The 16,561-nt window shown below is 38.3% G+C and overlaps 1 protein-coding gene across 1 annotated transcript; it reads left to right on the forward strand.

Annotated features, from left to right (window-relative positions):
• Positions 1 to 7,496: 7,496 nt before the first annotated feature.
• On the forward strand, positions 7,497 to 8,861 carry LOC130873738 (tripartite motif-containing protein 43B-like). Its single transcript, XM_057768695.1, has one exon. It carries the CDS (start codon positions 7,497 to 7,499, stop codon positions 8,859 to 8,861), a length of 1,365 nt encoding a protein of 454 aa, XP_057624678.1.
• The last annotated feature ends 7,700 nt before the right edge of the window (positions 8,862 to 16,561 follow it).

Below are 16,561 nucleotides of genomic sequence, written 5' to 3' on the forward strand. Positions count from 1 at the left end.
TTCCAAACTCTAGAAATGACAGAGACATCTAGCTACCTGGACAGTCCCCCAAAGTTCCTCTGTACAGTTGGGGCATCCATCTTCAGCCTACAGGCCCATAGTATTGAACAGACTTTTTCCATGAAGCAGGAAATTTCAAAGACAGTTCAGTCACTATCTGCTGTGTCGTGCAAAATGTCTTGCAGACTCTTTCATGAGTCAGGAATCCCAAAGAATCATCTCACCTTTAGGCAAATTCAGAAGTCCTCTTTCTGCAGGTTCTTTGTGTCCAGTTTATGCAAAGAGCAGTTTCTTGCCCAAATGGCTATCAAACTCCATAAGGAGACTCTTTGATGCCCATCTTCCTCTTGATGTAGCTGGTGCTGCCAGGAGCAGACATGTTTCATTGTCATGAAAAGCCCTAAGTTATTAAAACATTAAATGTAATATTCTGCAGTCTTTGAAAGATATGAGGAATGCCTATCTGAAATATTTCTATGCACATCTAGGAAATCGAACTAACATGACTACAAGCTTGATTATTATTAATGATTATCCATTAACAATCTGTATACATTACATTTTTACATGAACTACACAATCACAATACCTTAGCCAAGGTCAGAAATACATATACATGAAACAAAAATGACCTTAAAATCCATACCAATGCAAATTATTCATATCTATATCATATCCCCCTTTAAATGTAAAAGAAAATTTATAAACAATATTTGGGAACATGGGCGCAGTTTTTTTCTCTCCAAACTGCTTCCTGCTGTATGGGGTCACTGTTAATCAGGTCTTTTATGGTGTAACCTGTGTGCCAGGTTCATCTCAGTTGGTAGTTGAGTGAAGTAATTTTTTGAGGATGTTCACAACAACCTTTCAGGAGGGCGTGGTCTATCATACCATATTGGAGTGGGAGCAACCCACAGGGTCTCATCCTCTGTGAAAACAAAAGAAGAATCTCTTTTCCAAAGTATCATATTCTTAGATCCAAATTCTGAAGTCAAGGTATTTTCAAAATATCTATCTTGGATTAGTTCAGCATCATTTATAAACAAATATCTTTTAGCAGCTGTTGCTCCTTCCTCACCATTAAAACAATTCAAAGAGAGCATAATAGCATACAGTATCAAGATTCTCTGTGCATTTTCCATTTTTGTGTGGCTTTATTTTAACTTCTATTTTGTTTATTTTTACTTTTATTTTTGAGACAGGTTCTCTGTGTATCTTTGTCCTGGAATAACTCTGTAGAAAAGGCTGTCCTCGAACTCTCAGAGATCTGCCAGTCTCTGCCTCCCAGGCATTGGGATTAAAGGTGTGTCCTGCCACACCTTGAAGTCACAGAGGTCAATCTACCTCTGCCTCCCAAGTGTTGGGATTAAGGTGTATACCACCACACCCAACTACTCTCTTTCTTTACTTTAAGAACTTTAACTTTTTTTTCAAGCCTACATATGTTTTTAAACACACTGTAAACCATTTAGAGCATTTTTTTTAAATCTCTCTTCACTGTATATCTCTCTTTTTCTGACTACATGAGTCTTTAAAGAGAGGGTTAAAGCCATAGCTTTGACGGCTGCATCCAGCCCATTCCTTAACTTTCCAGCCTCATGGTGGAGGTACCGGCTGTAGCCATTTTTATTGCCACAACTCTATGGCGTTTCAGGGTCTCTGCCAGCAAGCAAGCTGCAACAGTGTGTCCACAGACAACCCTCAGTCGGACCACCTGCCTGAAAGAGTCAGAGTTTGCCCTGGCAGGATGACCCAGAAAGCCGGCATTTTAAAACAGCATGGATTTTTTCCTGCTATGGCTGAAAACTAAAAAGCATGAGGTCGCCTTTTTATCAACACTATTTAAGTGTTTCGTGGCAGGACCTCTTAAAAGAGCTGCAGGTGGTTTTGCAGCTAAAGCTGAGTCAGGAAGCCTCTCTTAAGTGAGAGTGCTTGCTTGCCTCTAGCAAGCAGAACAGACCCGAGAAATTGCTGCTACCAATAAAACATGCTTTACTTTATTCTTTCCCAAGCTTTCTCAGGCTTTTCATGGATTCAGTTATCCACGTCTGGGCACCATTTTAGAAGGAGCTGCAGGCTGTGTCCTGCCGCCCAGCCTCTGGCCACTGGCTAGCTTTATATCCGAAATAACAGCACACAAACTGTTTCATATAAACACTGCCTGACCCATTATATCTAGCCTCTTCTGGCTAACTCTAAGATCTTGACTAACCCATTTCTAATAATCTGTGTAGCACCACGAGATAGTGTCTTACCGGGTAAGATTCAGCATGTCTGAACTGTATCCATCTTGGGCCGCAGCTTCATCGCATCTGGCTCAGAGAGGAGAGGCATGGTGATTGCCTCACTTCCTCCCAGAATTCTGTTCTGTTTACTCTGCCTACCTAATTTTCTGTCCTATCAAGGTCCAAGGCAGTTTCTTTATTAACCAATGAAATCAACTCAAAACAGAAGACCGTCCCACATCAGACTCTTGTATTTTTACTCAGCTGAAAGAAAGATGCCATAATTGTTACTGATGTCTCTCATTCTCCATCTTAATTACCAAGCATTTAGGTATATGTGGTGCAATTTTTCATACAAAAAAAAGCACACAACTTTGATCTTTTTGATTGCCTGGTTTGTTTTATTTGTTTCTTCTGATTACAAACATTTTGATTCTTTATTGACCAGCTGTTATGACTCACTACATTTCCATTCTTGATTGTTCGTTTTTTGACAAGAGATCACTAGATTTAGAATTGAAAGTGGCAAGCCAGTAAAACATAATTAAAAGTAACTGGAACAGGAGAAAAATATGTGGTGGAAGGATATAAACCATTTTATTCTGCATTATGACTGGAGCTATGCATACACATATGAGTTACTTTTGCCTTTGTTTTTTTCTCTTTTTTCAAGTTGACACAATTTCTTCAGAATAGGTAGTCTCAATTGAAAAACTTACTTAATCAGATTGGCCTGTGGACATATTTCTGAGAAAATATCTTGACTGCTCTTTTATTTAGGAAGGAACAAACTAATATGGTGATCATGGGCTATAGAAAGAAATTAGGTGAGCAAAATACAGAGAGAAAGCCAGCAAACATTATTCCTCCCTGGTAACTACATGAGTTCCTTTCATGGCTTTGCTCAATGATAGATTGTGATATAAAGTAGAACTGAGCTAAATCTTTTCCTTCTTGAGTTTCTTTTGGTCAAAGAGTTTATCATTGTAAGGGAAATGTATGTATGTGCGTATATATTTATGAATTAAATTCCTACCACCAGTAGCTTTTAAGTCACCCACCCACGTGGGCATGGTCTCTTATACTGTAAATGATGATGTAAAGCACATGCATGGCCTGTCTTCCAGCTGCAGGATTTGGTTATTGTTTCCCATTCAAGCAGAGGACTGTAATCTGTGAGTCTACTCCTAAACAAATAACCTTTTATTCTGAGCAAGTGTGGGATTTCTTTTAAAAAAGAATGAATCTTAATACAAAGGGAAGATATTATCTTGGGATGAATATTTTACCATATAAACCAAGTAAAAAATCAAAAACTTTTGTAGAAAAATACTCTGAATTAATTATAAAAGGAAAATTGAGACTTTTTCAGCTAGCAGGCATAGACCCAGGGGAGATTATAATTCCTTTTACTTCTGATAAAATTACAAAATTATGGGAAGATAATGAACCTTGGTAAAGAGCTTGTGCGAATTTTTTAGAGAGATTAATAGCAATTATCCCAAAAATGATAGAATTAACCTCATAAAGAGAACTACTTGCATCCTTACCCTCATTGTACAGGAAACACCAATAATTGGAGCCTGTACATTCTATACTGATGCAAATAAATCAGGAAAGGCAGGTTACAAATGTAAGATTTAAGTAAGGTAGAACAAAGCCTTTATAAATTCTGTCCAATGCCTTTACCTCCTGAGTGTTGGAATTAAAAGCATATGCTGCCACTATCAAAAAAATAAATAAATAAATAAATTCTGTCCAAAAGGACAAACTGTATGCTATTCTCATAGTACTAAGGGACTTAAAAGAATCTCTTAAATTAGTTACTGATTCACAGTATTCAGAAAGAATTATCTTGCATATTGAAACCGCTGAATTTATACCTGATTATAGAGAATTGACTTCATTATTCATACAGGTTCAAGATATAATCAGGAATAAGCTTTGTCCCATATACATAAGACACATCTGAATCCATACAGGTCTGCTAGTACTCTAGCACAAGGTAATGCAGAAATTGATTACTGATTAAAAATGTGCTAAAGGCCTCAGAATTTCATAAGAAACATCATGTCAATAGCAAAGGTTTTAAGAAATAGTTTTCCATTACTTGGCAACAAGCTAAGGAGATTATAAAGAGATGCGCTACTTGCTCTTTCTATAACCAAACACTGCTACCTGCAGGGACTATCCCAAAGGGTACTCAAAGGAATGAAATCTGGCAGATGGATGTGTTCTACTTTGCAGAATTTGTAAAATTAAAATATGTATACCACACCATTGACACTTATTCAGGTTTCAATGGACAACTGCTTTGATCTCAGAAAAGGCTGATTCAGTAATCACACATTTATTAGAAGTTATGGCCATCATAAGTATACCTGCACAAATAAAGACAAATAATAGTCCAGCATATTTCTCTAAGAAAATGAAACAGTTTCTTGCTCATTATAATATAAAGCATACCACAGGTACATACTATATAATCCTACAGGTCAGGCAGTTATAGAAAGATGAATCAAACTATAAAGGATATGTTAAACAAATAGAAAGGGATGTAAAATACCCCCAGAAATAGATTATATAATGCTTTACTGACCTTGATTTACTTAATACTAATGAGAAAGAAACAGCACAACAGAGAGACATTGGATAATAGAAAAGTCTTCTAAATTAAATCAGCTGGTCTATATTCAGGGATGTTTTGACCTCACAATAGAAGCCAGAAGATGTGTATGTTGGGGAAGGGTTTTTGCTCTTGTTTCAACAGAAGAATAAAATTTATGGTCACCATCAAAATTAATAAAGATTTGGTTTGAAAAAGAGAAACCTCTTGAGAAAAAGAAATGATGGCTCATCCACAGAGGTGTCAACCAATCATGTGGTAAGGAAACTTCATAAGGGTTGGGGCAGGGTTCTGTTCTTGTCTTTGCCGGAATATATTCATCTTCAAAAATTAAGAGACCATGGACATCTAGATGCCTAAAGAGGAAAATATAATTATCCAGATAGGATCACCAAGCAAAGAGAATTAACACTTGTGAGGACGTGTAATCTGAGGGTAAGATTCTCTGAATACCAAATGAATTTATAGTCATAATTTATTTAAAATTCAAAGCTGACTTTGGAATTGGACAACAACTCTGTCCTCTAAATCCAAGCATGTTTTTAAAAGAAAATCTCAGAGTTTCTGTCTCATGTTAGGAGCTGTCTGGTATGGGACAAAAAGAAGAAAGAATTTTAAAAAAATAATATTTTTTCATACATATTTTTGTCTCTATCATACCTTTCATTGAATATGTAAGTTTATATAAATAATATTTATGTTTTCCTCAATGAAAAATAAATTTTTCTGCAGTAAACTTTAAGACATCATGTTGCTGATAGTGCTACTATAAGACCTCTTTTGTGTACCAGCTGCTCAAGATGGTTTCAACTTGGGTAGGCAAAATGGTGCACTTTTGTTCAATGTTCTGGCCAGAACTCTAAATAGGAGCCTAAGGAAAACTCTTCTTAATACTCAGAGACTGTTATACCAGACAGTAATCTTGGAATTTAACCATCATTTTACATTCACAGGACCCCATAGAAAGAACATTGCTCCCATGACAGCTGAAAGTAATTCTAGAAGACGACATCTATTCTCCCAACAAAGTTTGTCCTCAGGGTTAGAAACATTATTTGGGGTTCATTATAATTGTTATAGGGTTGGAGTTTGGGGGGAAATTTATGTAAGCTCAGGGATCTCTTTGAAAAAAAGAAGATCTAAAAAAAATGATTTGCCAGGAGACAGTGTTTCCCTTTGTAGATTTTTTTGTTGTTGTTGAAAATTATTATTATTATTATTACAAATTTTCACCTCCTCCACTCCTCCCATTTCTCTCTCCCCCTCCTCCCATTCTCCCTCCCCCTCCCTCTCCCTCTCCAGTCCAAAGGGCAGTCAGGGTTCCCTGCCCTGTGGGCAGTCCAAGGTCCTTCCCCCTCGATCCAGGACTAGGAAGGTGAGCATCCAGACTAGGTTCCCACACAGCCAGTACGGGTAGTAGAATCAAAGCCCAGTGCCATTGTCCTTAGCTTCTCAGTCAGCCCTCCTTGTCAGCCACGTTCCTAGAGTCCGGTTTGATCACATGCTCGCTCCATCAGTCCCAGTCCAGCTGGCCTTGGTGAGTTCCCATTAGATCAGCCCCACCGTCACAGTGGGTGGGCACACCCCTCGCGGTCCTGGCTTCCTTGCTCATGTTCTCTCTTCTTCTGCTCCTCATTTGGACCTTGCGAACTCAGACCAGTGCTCCAATGTGGGTCTCTGTCTCTATCTCCATCCATAGACAGGTGAAGGTTCTATGGTGATATGCAAGATATTCATCAGTGAGGCTATAGTATAGGGCCAGTTCAGGCGCCCTCTCCTCAGCTGCTCAAGGAACAAGCTGGGGACATCTCCTTGGACACCTGGGAACCCCTCTAGAGTCCAGTCTCTTGCCAACCCTAAAATGCCTCCCTTAATTAAGATATATACTTCTCTGCTCCCATATCCACTCTTCCTTTGAATTAAGATATATACTTCTCTGCTCCCATATCCACTCTTCCTCCATCCCAGGCGTCCCATTCCCCCAAGCTCCCCCCATCCTCCCCTTCTCAATTCTCTCTTCCCATCTCTCCTTATCCCCACCCCACCCCCAAGCTTCCATTAATAGTATTTTAATGTTGATATCTACTAAAATTACAGACTTATGATACCATCGTTTGTTACGTTATCTAAAGCAAAATATTAGCAGACTGGAAAATATTTAGATACTGTAAAATATTGAAGGAAAATTTTTTGGTAAGATCTCAGTTCATATTCTAGGCAGGCCTTGAACTAAAACTCCTCCTGCTTCAGGAGCCCAGTCCCTAGAACTCTAGGATTAAAGGTGTGAGCTGCCACACCCAGTTAAGCGGTCACTCAGGGAAGCTTGTTGTGGAGATTTGCTTGTGGAGGTTGGCCTCAGAGTTAATTCAATCTTCCATCCAGTCAGAATACTGGCACTGACAAACGGCCACATAAGGGATGTATTAATGAAAGCAACCATGGGAGGAAGTAGGCGTGGTCTTTAGAGAGTATATAAGGACGCACCCGAGCTTAGCCAGGTGCATTCTTCACCAGAGCAGATAGAGAGTGCTTCCATACATTCTGGCTCTTCAACTGCTGGTTCTATCTTCTGCACACATTGAGGATTGGACCCTAGAGCTGTTCTCATTCAACACTGTTGAGGCCACAGTCAATTCCTTGGAAAAATGGAGTCAGACCTCTCACAAGCCTTCCAGGAAGAACTCACCTGCTTTAACTGCATGAGCTACCGTACAGACCCAGTCACCATAAGCTGTACCCACAGCTTCTGTCGAGACTGCCTGCACCTTTCCTGGGAAGACAGCCAGATTCCTGTCCAATGCCCTATGTGTAGGGAACCATCCCAGCAGAAGGACTTCAGAACCAGCATTGTTCTTAAGAAGCTGGTGTCTATCACCAGACAAGCCAGCTTCATGAAGTACCTAATCTCCGAGGAGAATAAGTGTGTGACCCACAAGGAAACCAAGGGGATCTTCTGTATGGAGAACAGTATCTACCTCTGTCGACTCTGCTCTGACTCCCATGATCACAAAGGTCACAGACACTGCCCCATTGAAGCAGCTGCTGAGGATCAAATGGAGAGACTTCTACAGCAAATGACATCTTTGTGGGAGAAGATCCAAGAAAATCAAGAGAATCTAGAGGAAGAAAGCAGAGTGAAAAGTTTGTTTATAGACTACCTGATTATGAGGGAAGAAATGATCAGGAAAGAGTATAGGAAATTACATGCAGTCATCTGGGAAAAGAAAGAGGAACACATTGAGTGCATGAACAATGAAGGCAATCGAGTTCTAAAGAAACTAAGGAAAAATGAAGCCATGATGATTCGAAAGAACAAACAACTAAGGGAAATGTATCAGGAACTGATGGCAATGACCCAGGAGCCATATGTGGTACTGCTGCAGGGTTTGGACGACATGTTCACAAGGAGTGAGTCAATGCAGTTGAGCATTCCCAGGGGTATGAAACCAGAACTCTCTGCTCTCCCCATCACTGGACTCACTGAAAGATTCAGCTACTTCAAAGTGGACATTTCCTTTGAAAATGTAACTGTATTCCATTGCAAGAAGAATCTATTTAATATAATGAGAAGATTCAACTTCAGACATCAGCATCAGGATACAACTGTGGATCCTGATGGAATCTATTTAGCCTCATGGGGATCACGGAGCTTCATCTCAGCGAAGTACTACTGGGAACTGGATTTGAAGGACACTTGGGACTGGGCTGTAGGAGTTTGTACAAATTCTTGGTTTGGTTTAGAAATTCAAACCAAGCGGTTAAAACTGAGGGTGCATTCCTTCTTTTTTTGTGTGAAGGAGGGTAATCATTACAGTCTCCTCACCACTAACCCAGTATTCTGTCACTATATAGAGAAGCCACTGGGCCAGGTTGGTGTGCTCCTTGATTGTGAGGCTGGATATTTAAGTTTCCTGAATATTGCCAAGAGTTCCTTCATATACAAATATCCTAATGGCACCTTCACTGATGCTGTTTGGCCTTTCTTCTCCAGTGGCCAAACAAAACCATAGGAAGTTGTAATCCATTATTGTGTGTTTTTAACTATTTCCTACTGTAATGATACATCTTTTATTGGTGTTGAATATCAAAATACTGTAAAATGAAAAAAAGAAAAGAAAAGAAAAAGGAAAAAAGAAGAAACTGGATGTGGATGAAATAATAGATTACTGTGAGCTTACTCACACTGCAAATAATAGTGAGTAATGAAATGAGTACTTGTGAACTATTATTAGGCAATTTACATTGGTATAGATCATGTATATTGATACAAACATAACTTATATTGAATATGTACCTATTTTTTTCTACAATAACTGTATACCTAAACAAAGTTATTTTGTCATATTGTATGCATGCATGCTTCTACCTCTGCATGACAAAGTTTATATATTGAAAATATTTAGGATATTTTTATCATATTGCCATATACATTTCTACCTCTGATCAAGATACTTAGTCATTGTTTACATTTTGAGGTCATGGTCTTCATTTGTTGCACAGTTGTTTATTGTATAATATTCTAATATAAAGTCTTTGTCTTTAAGTTATAGGCATTAAGAATTATAGGTCAAAAGTCATCCATGTGTGTTATACTTAATTGTTAGGTTAATCATGTTGTAGGAGCTGTGGGCCCCATTCCTGTCGCCCGGCTCCCAGCCACCAGCTAGCTTTACCTGAAATAACAACACACAAACTGTATTCATATAAACACTGCTTGGCCCATTTCTATTAATGTGTGTAGCACCACAAAATGGTGACTTACTAGGGAGATTCTAGCTTATGTCCATCGTGGGTTGGAGCTTCATTGCATCTGCCTCAGAGAGCAGAACTATGGCGTCTGAGCTCACTTCTTCAGACCAGCATTCTGTTCTGTTTACTTCGCCTACCTAATTTTCTGTCCTATCAGGGCCAAGGCAGTTTCTTTATTTAACCAATGACCTTCCTCCATCATTTCCCCTTTTTCTGTTTAAACAAAAAGGAAGGAAGGTTTTAACTTTAACATAGCAGAATTACATATAACAAAACAGTTATCAAGCAATATTTACAGTTATAATATTTATGTCTATTTTATCTTTTATCATAACAAAGGAAAACAACTATAACTATCTATCTATTCTTCAACTCCATCAAAGACTCCAGAAGGATATAATATTACCTAAGTAAACAAGTAAGAAAACTCTAGAAGTGACAGAGGCATCTCACTGCCTGGACAGTCACCCAAAGTTCTTTTGTACTGCAGGGGCATCCATCTTCAGCCTTCAGACCCATACTATCCAGGGACATTTCCATGAAGCAGGAAATTTCAAAGTCAGTTCAGTCACTATCTGCTGTGTCCTGCAGAATGTCTCGCAGACTCCTTCATGAATTAGGAACCCCAAAAGGACATCTCACCTTTAGGCAATTTCAGCAGTCCTCTCTCAAAGGGTTCTCTGTGTCCAGTTTATGCAATAGTCCAGGCAATAGCAATTTCTTTTTTTTTTTTTTTTTTTTTTTTTTTTTTGCGCTTTTTCAAGACAGGGTTTCTCTGTGGTTTTGGAGCCTGTCCTGGAACTAGCTCTTGTAGACCAGGCTGGTCTCGAACTCACAGAGATCCGCCTGCCTCTGCCTCCCAAGTGCTGGGATTAAAGGCGTGCGCCACCATCGCCCGGCAATAGCAATTTCTTGCCCAAATGGCTATCAAACTCCATAAGGAGCCTCTGCGATGCCCATCATCCTCTTGAAGTAGATTGGTGCTGCGAGAAGTAGAGTGTCTCATTGTCATGAAAAGTCTTAAGTTATTAAAACATCAAATGTCATATTCTGTAGTCTTTGAAAGATATGAAGAATGTCTATCTAAAATATATCTATGGACATCTAGAAAATCTAACTAACATGACAACAAACTTGATTATAGATGATTATCTATTAACAACTTATATACATTATATTTTTACATGAACTACACAATCACAATACCTTAGTCAAGGTCAGAAATACATATACTTATAATAAAATTGACCTTAAATTAATATCAGTAAACCAAGATTCATATCAGTGCAAATTATTCACATCTATATCATATCCCCCTTTAAATGTAAAAGAAAATTTATAAACAATATTTGGGAACATGGGCACAGTTTTTTCTCTCCAAACTGCTTCCTGCTGAATGGGGGCACTGTTAATTAGGTCTTTTATGGTGTAACCTGTCTGTTAGGTTTATCTCAGTTGGCAGTTGAATGAAGTAATTTTTTGAAGGTGTTCACAGCAACCCTTCAGGAGGGCGTGGTCCATCATACCATATTGGGACAGAAGCAATCCACAGGGTCATCCTCTGTGAAAACAAAAGAAGAAACTCCTTTCCAAAGCATCATGTCCTTAGATTCAAATTTTAAAGACAAGGTATTTTCAAAATATATATCTTGGATTAGTTCAGCATCATTTATAAACAAATATCTTTTAGCAGCTGTTGCTCCTTCCTCACCATTAAAACAATTCAAAGAGATCATAATAGCATACAATATCAAAATTCTCTGTGTATTTTCCGTCTTTGTGCAGCTTTATTTTAACCTCTATTTCTTTTATTTTTACTTTTACTTTTTTGAGACAGGTTCTCTGTATATCTTTGTCCTGGAATAACTCTGTAGACCAGGCTGTCCTTGAACTCACAGAGATCCACTTGCCTCTGCTTCCCAAGTGCTGGGATTAAAGGTGTGTGCTATCACACCTTGAACTCACAGAGATCTGTCTGTCTCTGCCTCCCAGGCATTGGGATTAAAGGCATGTGCTACCACACCTTGAAGTCACAGAGGTCAATCTACCTCTGCCCCTTGAAGTCACAGAGGTCAATTTACCTCTGCCTGCCAAGTGTTGAGATTAAAAGTGTATACCACCACACCCAACTACTCTCTTTCTTTCTTTCTTTACTTTAAGAATTTTAACTTTTTGCCTGTAAATATTTTAACACACTGTAAATCTTTTTGAGGTTTTCTTTGTTTTTGAATCTCTCTTTACTGCATCTCTCTCTCTCTCTCTTTTTTACCACATGAGCCTTTAAATTACTGAGCAATATGGATAGGATTAAAGCTGTGGCTTTGCCGGCTAGATCCAGTCCATTCCTTTGCTTTCCATCCTCATGGCAGAGGTACCGGCTGTAGCTGTTTTTATTGCCACAACTCTATGGCATTTTAGGGTCCCTGCCAGCAAGCAAGCTGCAGCATTCTGCTCCTAGACCACACTCAGTCGGACTGAACCATCTGCCTGAAAGAGTCAGAGTTTACCCTGGCAGGACAGCCCATAAAGCCAGCATTTTAAAACAGCACAACTTTTTTCCTGCTACAGCTGAAAACCGAAAAGCATGAGTTCAGCTTTTCATCAACACCGTTGAAGTGTTTTGTGGCAGGACCTCTTAAGAGAGCTGCACGGTTTTGCAGGTAAAGCTGAGTCAGGAAGCCTCTCTTAGATGAGAGTGCTTGCTTGCCTCTAGCAAGCAGAGCAGACCCGAGAAATTGCTGCCCCACGTTGGGCGCCATTCTGTTGTAGGAGCTGTGTGTTGTGTTCCTGTCACCCAACTCCCAGTCACCGGCTAGCTTTACCTGAAATAACAACACACAAACTGTATTCATATAAACAGTGCTTGGCCCATTTCTATTAATGTGTGTAGCACCACGAGATGGTGACTTACCAGGGAGATTCTAGCTTACATCCATCGTGGGTCGGAGCTTCATCGCATCTGCCTCAGAGAGCAGAGCCATGGCATCTGAGCTCACTTCCTCTTCATCCCAACATTCTGCTCTGTTTACTTCGTCTACCTAATTTTCTGTCCTATCAGGGCCAAGGCAGTTTCTTTATTTAACCAATGACCTTCCTCCATCATAATCAGGTTCTTTAGATAATAGAGATTGTATTCTGCATAGATAGGTAATCTTCAACCACTTCAAGACCTGTAGAATATGACATTTAAATAATTTAGGGTTCTATTGATGTGAGATACAATTGCTCCTGGCAGCACTGATCTATTTCTGAGAGAATGTTGAGCACAAAAGACACTGCACTTGGAGCTTGTTTTCTTCTTCACAAAACTGGACTTTGGGCAAGGAACTGCCCATCCATCAACCACTGACAAAATGCAAGATGTCTGGATAGGAAAAGCAGGATGCAAGGAAAAAGACTGTCAGATCTTGCCAAGACAGGGTACGAGAGCTTTGAAATATTTCCTGCATCTGAATATGGCCTATCAGTTACTTTAGGCCTTAACCAAAGTTGGTTTCTCCAACATTTAAAATGAGACTTTGGGTCATTGTTTAGGTAGCTAGTAGTCTCTGTCATTTGTTGCACATTTTGGAAGTTGCTTCATTGCTCTTCCTGCTTACTCAAGTAATATTATTTCCCTTTAGGGTCTTCAATGGGGTTGAAGACTAGATAGTTGTAGTTACTTTCCTCTCATGACTTGGCAAAGTTATTTTACTACAAGACTTAAACTCCTTAGTATAGGATAATTACTGAAGCATTTATCACATGTCTTGCTTGATATTGTTTATGCTGGATTTAATTCTAATTTTTATACCTGGTAATAATTCTTATTGTATATAATATTGTGTTAGCCTTAGAAATTTTTTATTTAAGCAAAATGGGGAGGTGCTATAAGAATTCCTGCCAGTAACCTTTAAGTTACCCACCCACTTGGGCATGGCCTCTTATACTATAAATGCCAATGTAAAACACACATATGACCTCTCCTCCAGCTGTAGGATTTGGTTGCTGTTTCCTCATTTAGGCAGAGGACTGTTTTCTGTGAGTCTCCCCCTAAATAAATAACCCTCTATTGTACTCAATTCTGAACTAGTGTGTGATTTCTTTAAGTGTCTGTTATATGTGTGTGTGTGTGTGTGTATATATATATATATATAGTTACATTTACACACACATATATTTACATTTGCACACACACGCATATATATATGACTTTTTGAAATAGCAAACTAAGTACAAGACTACAAAAACATGATACACAGTAAATATTTGAATTTTGTAGATGTTGATTGACTAATAAGGTCACACCCTTATATTAGAGACAGAAAACTAAAGATGAGAAATCCAATTTGTGGTTAATATCAATATCTTTTTGTGGTATTAGATGAGGTCATTAAAAAGTGCTTATCTGCCTGCACAAAGAGTTAGCTTTTATGTCTCATGTGATTCTTACTAGGACTGGAGAGAAAGGACAAAGGGAGGAGTTTAGTACTAGGTAGTAAAAATTAAAAGACAGGAACTAGAGAGATAGCACTGTGATTAAATCAAAATGACTCTGTGATACCATCTTATACCAGTCACAATGGCTAAGATCTAAAACACCAATGATAGCTCATGTTGGAGAGGATGTGGATTAGGCAACATTCCTCCATTCCTGGGGTGTGAAACTTGTACAGCCACTTTGGAAATCAGTATGGCAGTTTCTCAGAAAGTTTGGAATCAATATACCTCAAGACCCAGCAATACCACTCTTGGGCATATACTCAAATGAAACAAACTCATACCACAAGGACTTTTGTTCAACTGTGCTCATAGCAGCATTATCGTAATAGGCAGAACCTGAATAGTTTGCATTTTTGAAGGAAGTAGCAGGAAGTTTTAGTATAGTTAATATGCTGTGTTTCACATCAGATACTCTAATAATTTAAAATATAAAACATTGTCAAGGAAAAGCTAGACCATGAAGACTGGTATTGAAGGACTTTATATTACTGAGAATATAAACACGTTTGTATACAGTTTCATATATTTCATGTCTACCTATCCCCATGTCCTTGCAACTAGATTGTGAAGATGTTAATAGCCACTGTGTATGCATGATATCTTTCTAATTTCTCCCTCATGAGAGAAGAAAGTAGGAAGAGGTTTGTTTTGAAATTTTTCACTAACAGCTTTGCTTCTGAATGTGTTCTCACCTCAGACCAATGTTTCATAGAACAACAGTCTAAGTGTCCCTGGTCTGGCTCCTGGCACTTATATGTTTATGAGCTGAAAGCCTGTCAACAGACACTATGAAAACCTATACAGCATAAAATGTAAATGCTTGGCTGACTGGAACCTTAACTTTGAGTTTTCAATGCCCTACAGAAATACGAAAGTCATTTAGAATTACCTGAACACATTGCTGCTTTGAAAGAAATTGTTTTCGTGAAATATCTCCAGGATACTGAACAGTATTACCAAGTTACACACTTCTGTGATTCAGGCAATCCATGATAGGACAATCAGTTTATTATCCACAGAGGCAAATTTGCAAGTCTGTCAGTGGTGAGTACTTCCTCCATGTTTCCCCAGCAGAATTGGAAGCATAAATATCCTCAATATGCAAATTTCATAACAATATTTTTGTTGTTTACAATAGGGGTCCAGTCAGCTAAGGTGCTTCTGTCCCTAATTAGAAATCAATAAAGAAAATAAAGTCTTATTCATAATGTATTGACTATTTCCCCTAATGAGTGGCTCACCAAATTAAGAGTGACACCCTACTTCAGCAAACGAAAGGAGGAAAGGAAGCCAGTACACTTTGCTAGGAAGAATTAGGACACATGTTGAGAAGTGAAGACTAACCCTCATATATTGTATACCCCCATCTGTGACCTCAAGGGGAAGTAGACAAGTCTAAGGTAGACTATCTTATTAAATTCTGTTATCTTTTGCATGATTGTCTGTGACTGAGTGAGGAGTTCTTGTGCTTTGGATTATACTGCTCATTAGCTGGTCTGTGAGGTGAATTACATCCCTCATTCCAGTAACTAGAAAGTCACAAAGTTATAAACTGGAGTCTATATACTTCAGTACTAGAAACCTAGTGTTTACATGTAATACTTAAGCTCAAAGCTGGAGAAAAAAGTATGTAGCCTAATTAGTTTTTATTTTATTCTGTTTATTCTGTCAGAGGAGATGTGTTGTTCAGTGATTCTGAAAACATAATTAAGTCCTTGGCACCTCAGGTTCTTATATGTAAAATGATTTATGTCATAAGGTCAATATGAGAATTAAAGACAATAATGTCATCAAATCACTTACTTTTATCTCTTTACTTTTATCTCTGATATATAGTAAGCACTCAGCCAATAAAGTGGGATGTAATTATAATTCACATTATTTCAGTTACATGTATTAAGTATTGTGTTTCCTTGAATAAAATGGCTGATAGAAAAAGAAAGAGAGAGAGAGAGAAAGAAAGAGAGAGAGAGAAAGAAGAGAGAGAGAGAGAGAGAGAGAGAGAGAGAGAGAGAGAATCTCTCTATAATATCTATCTATGTCTTCTACAAAATCTTTGGCCATATCTGCTGTGATCACATCATTGTCAATGACCTTATTTCTGAACTTTACACCATAGAATTTGTTGGCTGACTCCAGCAGTTCAGACCTAAAAGTAGTAGTGATAAACTAGGCATGCATAACTAGTTCCATAATCATATCTGACACAGCTTTTTTCCCATAGTTACTGCGAACTTGGAAGATGTGTGTAATATTGTGGTCTTCACAACCAGGAACTGTAAATTTTAAAACTAAATAATTGGTTATTATTGAGTTTTTGATTTTAAAATACACAGTCCTTTTATACTTGTCTTTGTATTTTGCTTTGGTTTTGTAAGATGAATTTCGGAAATCACATGGATGTCAACATGATGGTAATTCTATGAGGGGTCTGTAAGTTGCACCCATAAACTCCCCTGTAATGTTCCATTTCTACATA

Source organism: Chionomys nivalis, chromosome 1, assembly GCF_950005125.1.
Source record: "Chionomys nivalis chromosome 1, mChiNiv1.1, whole genome shotgun sequence".
Lineage (NCBI taxonomy): Eukaryota > Metazoa > Chordata > Mammalia > Rodentia > Cricetidae > Chionomys > Chionomys nivalis.

Bases quoted from the DNA above. Each gene is read 5' to 3' on its own strand.
- LOC130873738 (XM_057768695.1), top strand. From the start codon at position 7,497: ATGGAGTCAGACCTCTCACAAGCCTTCCAGGAAGAACTCACCTGCTTT.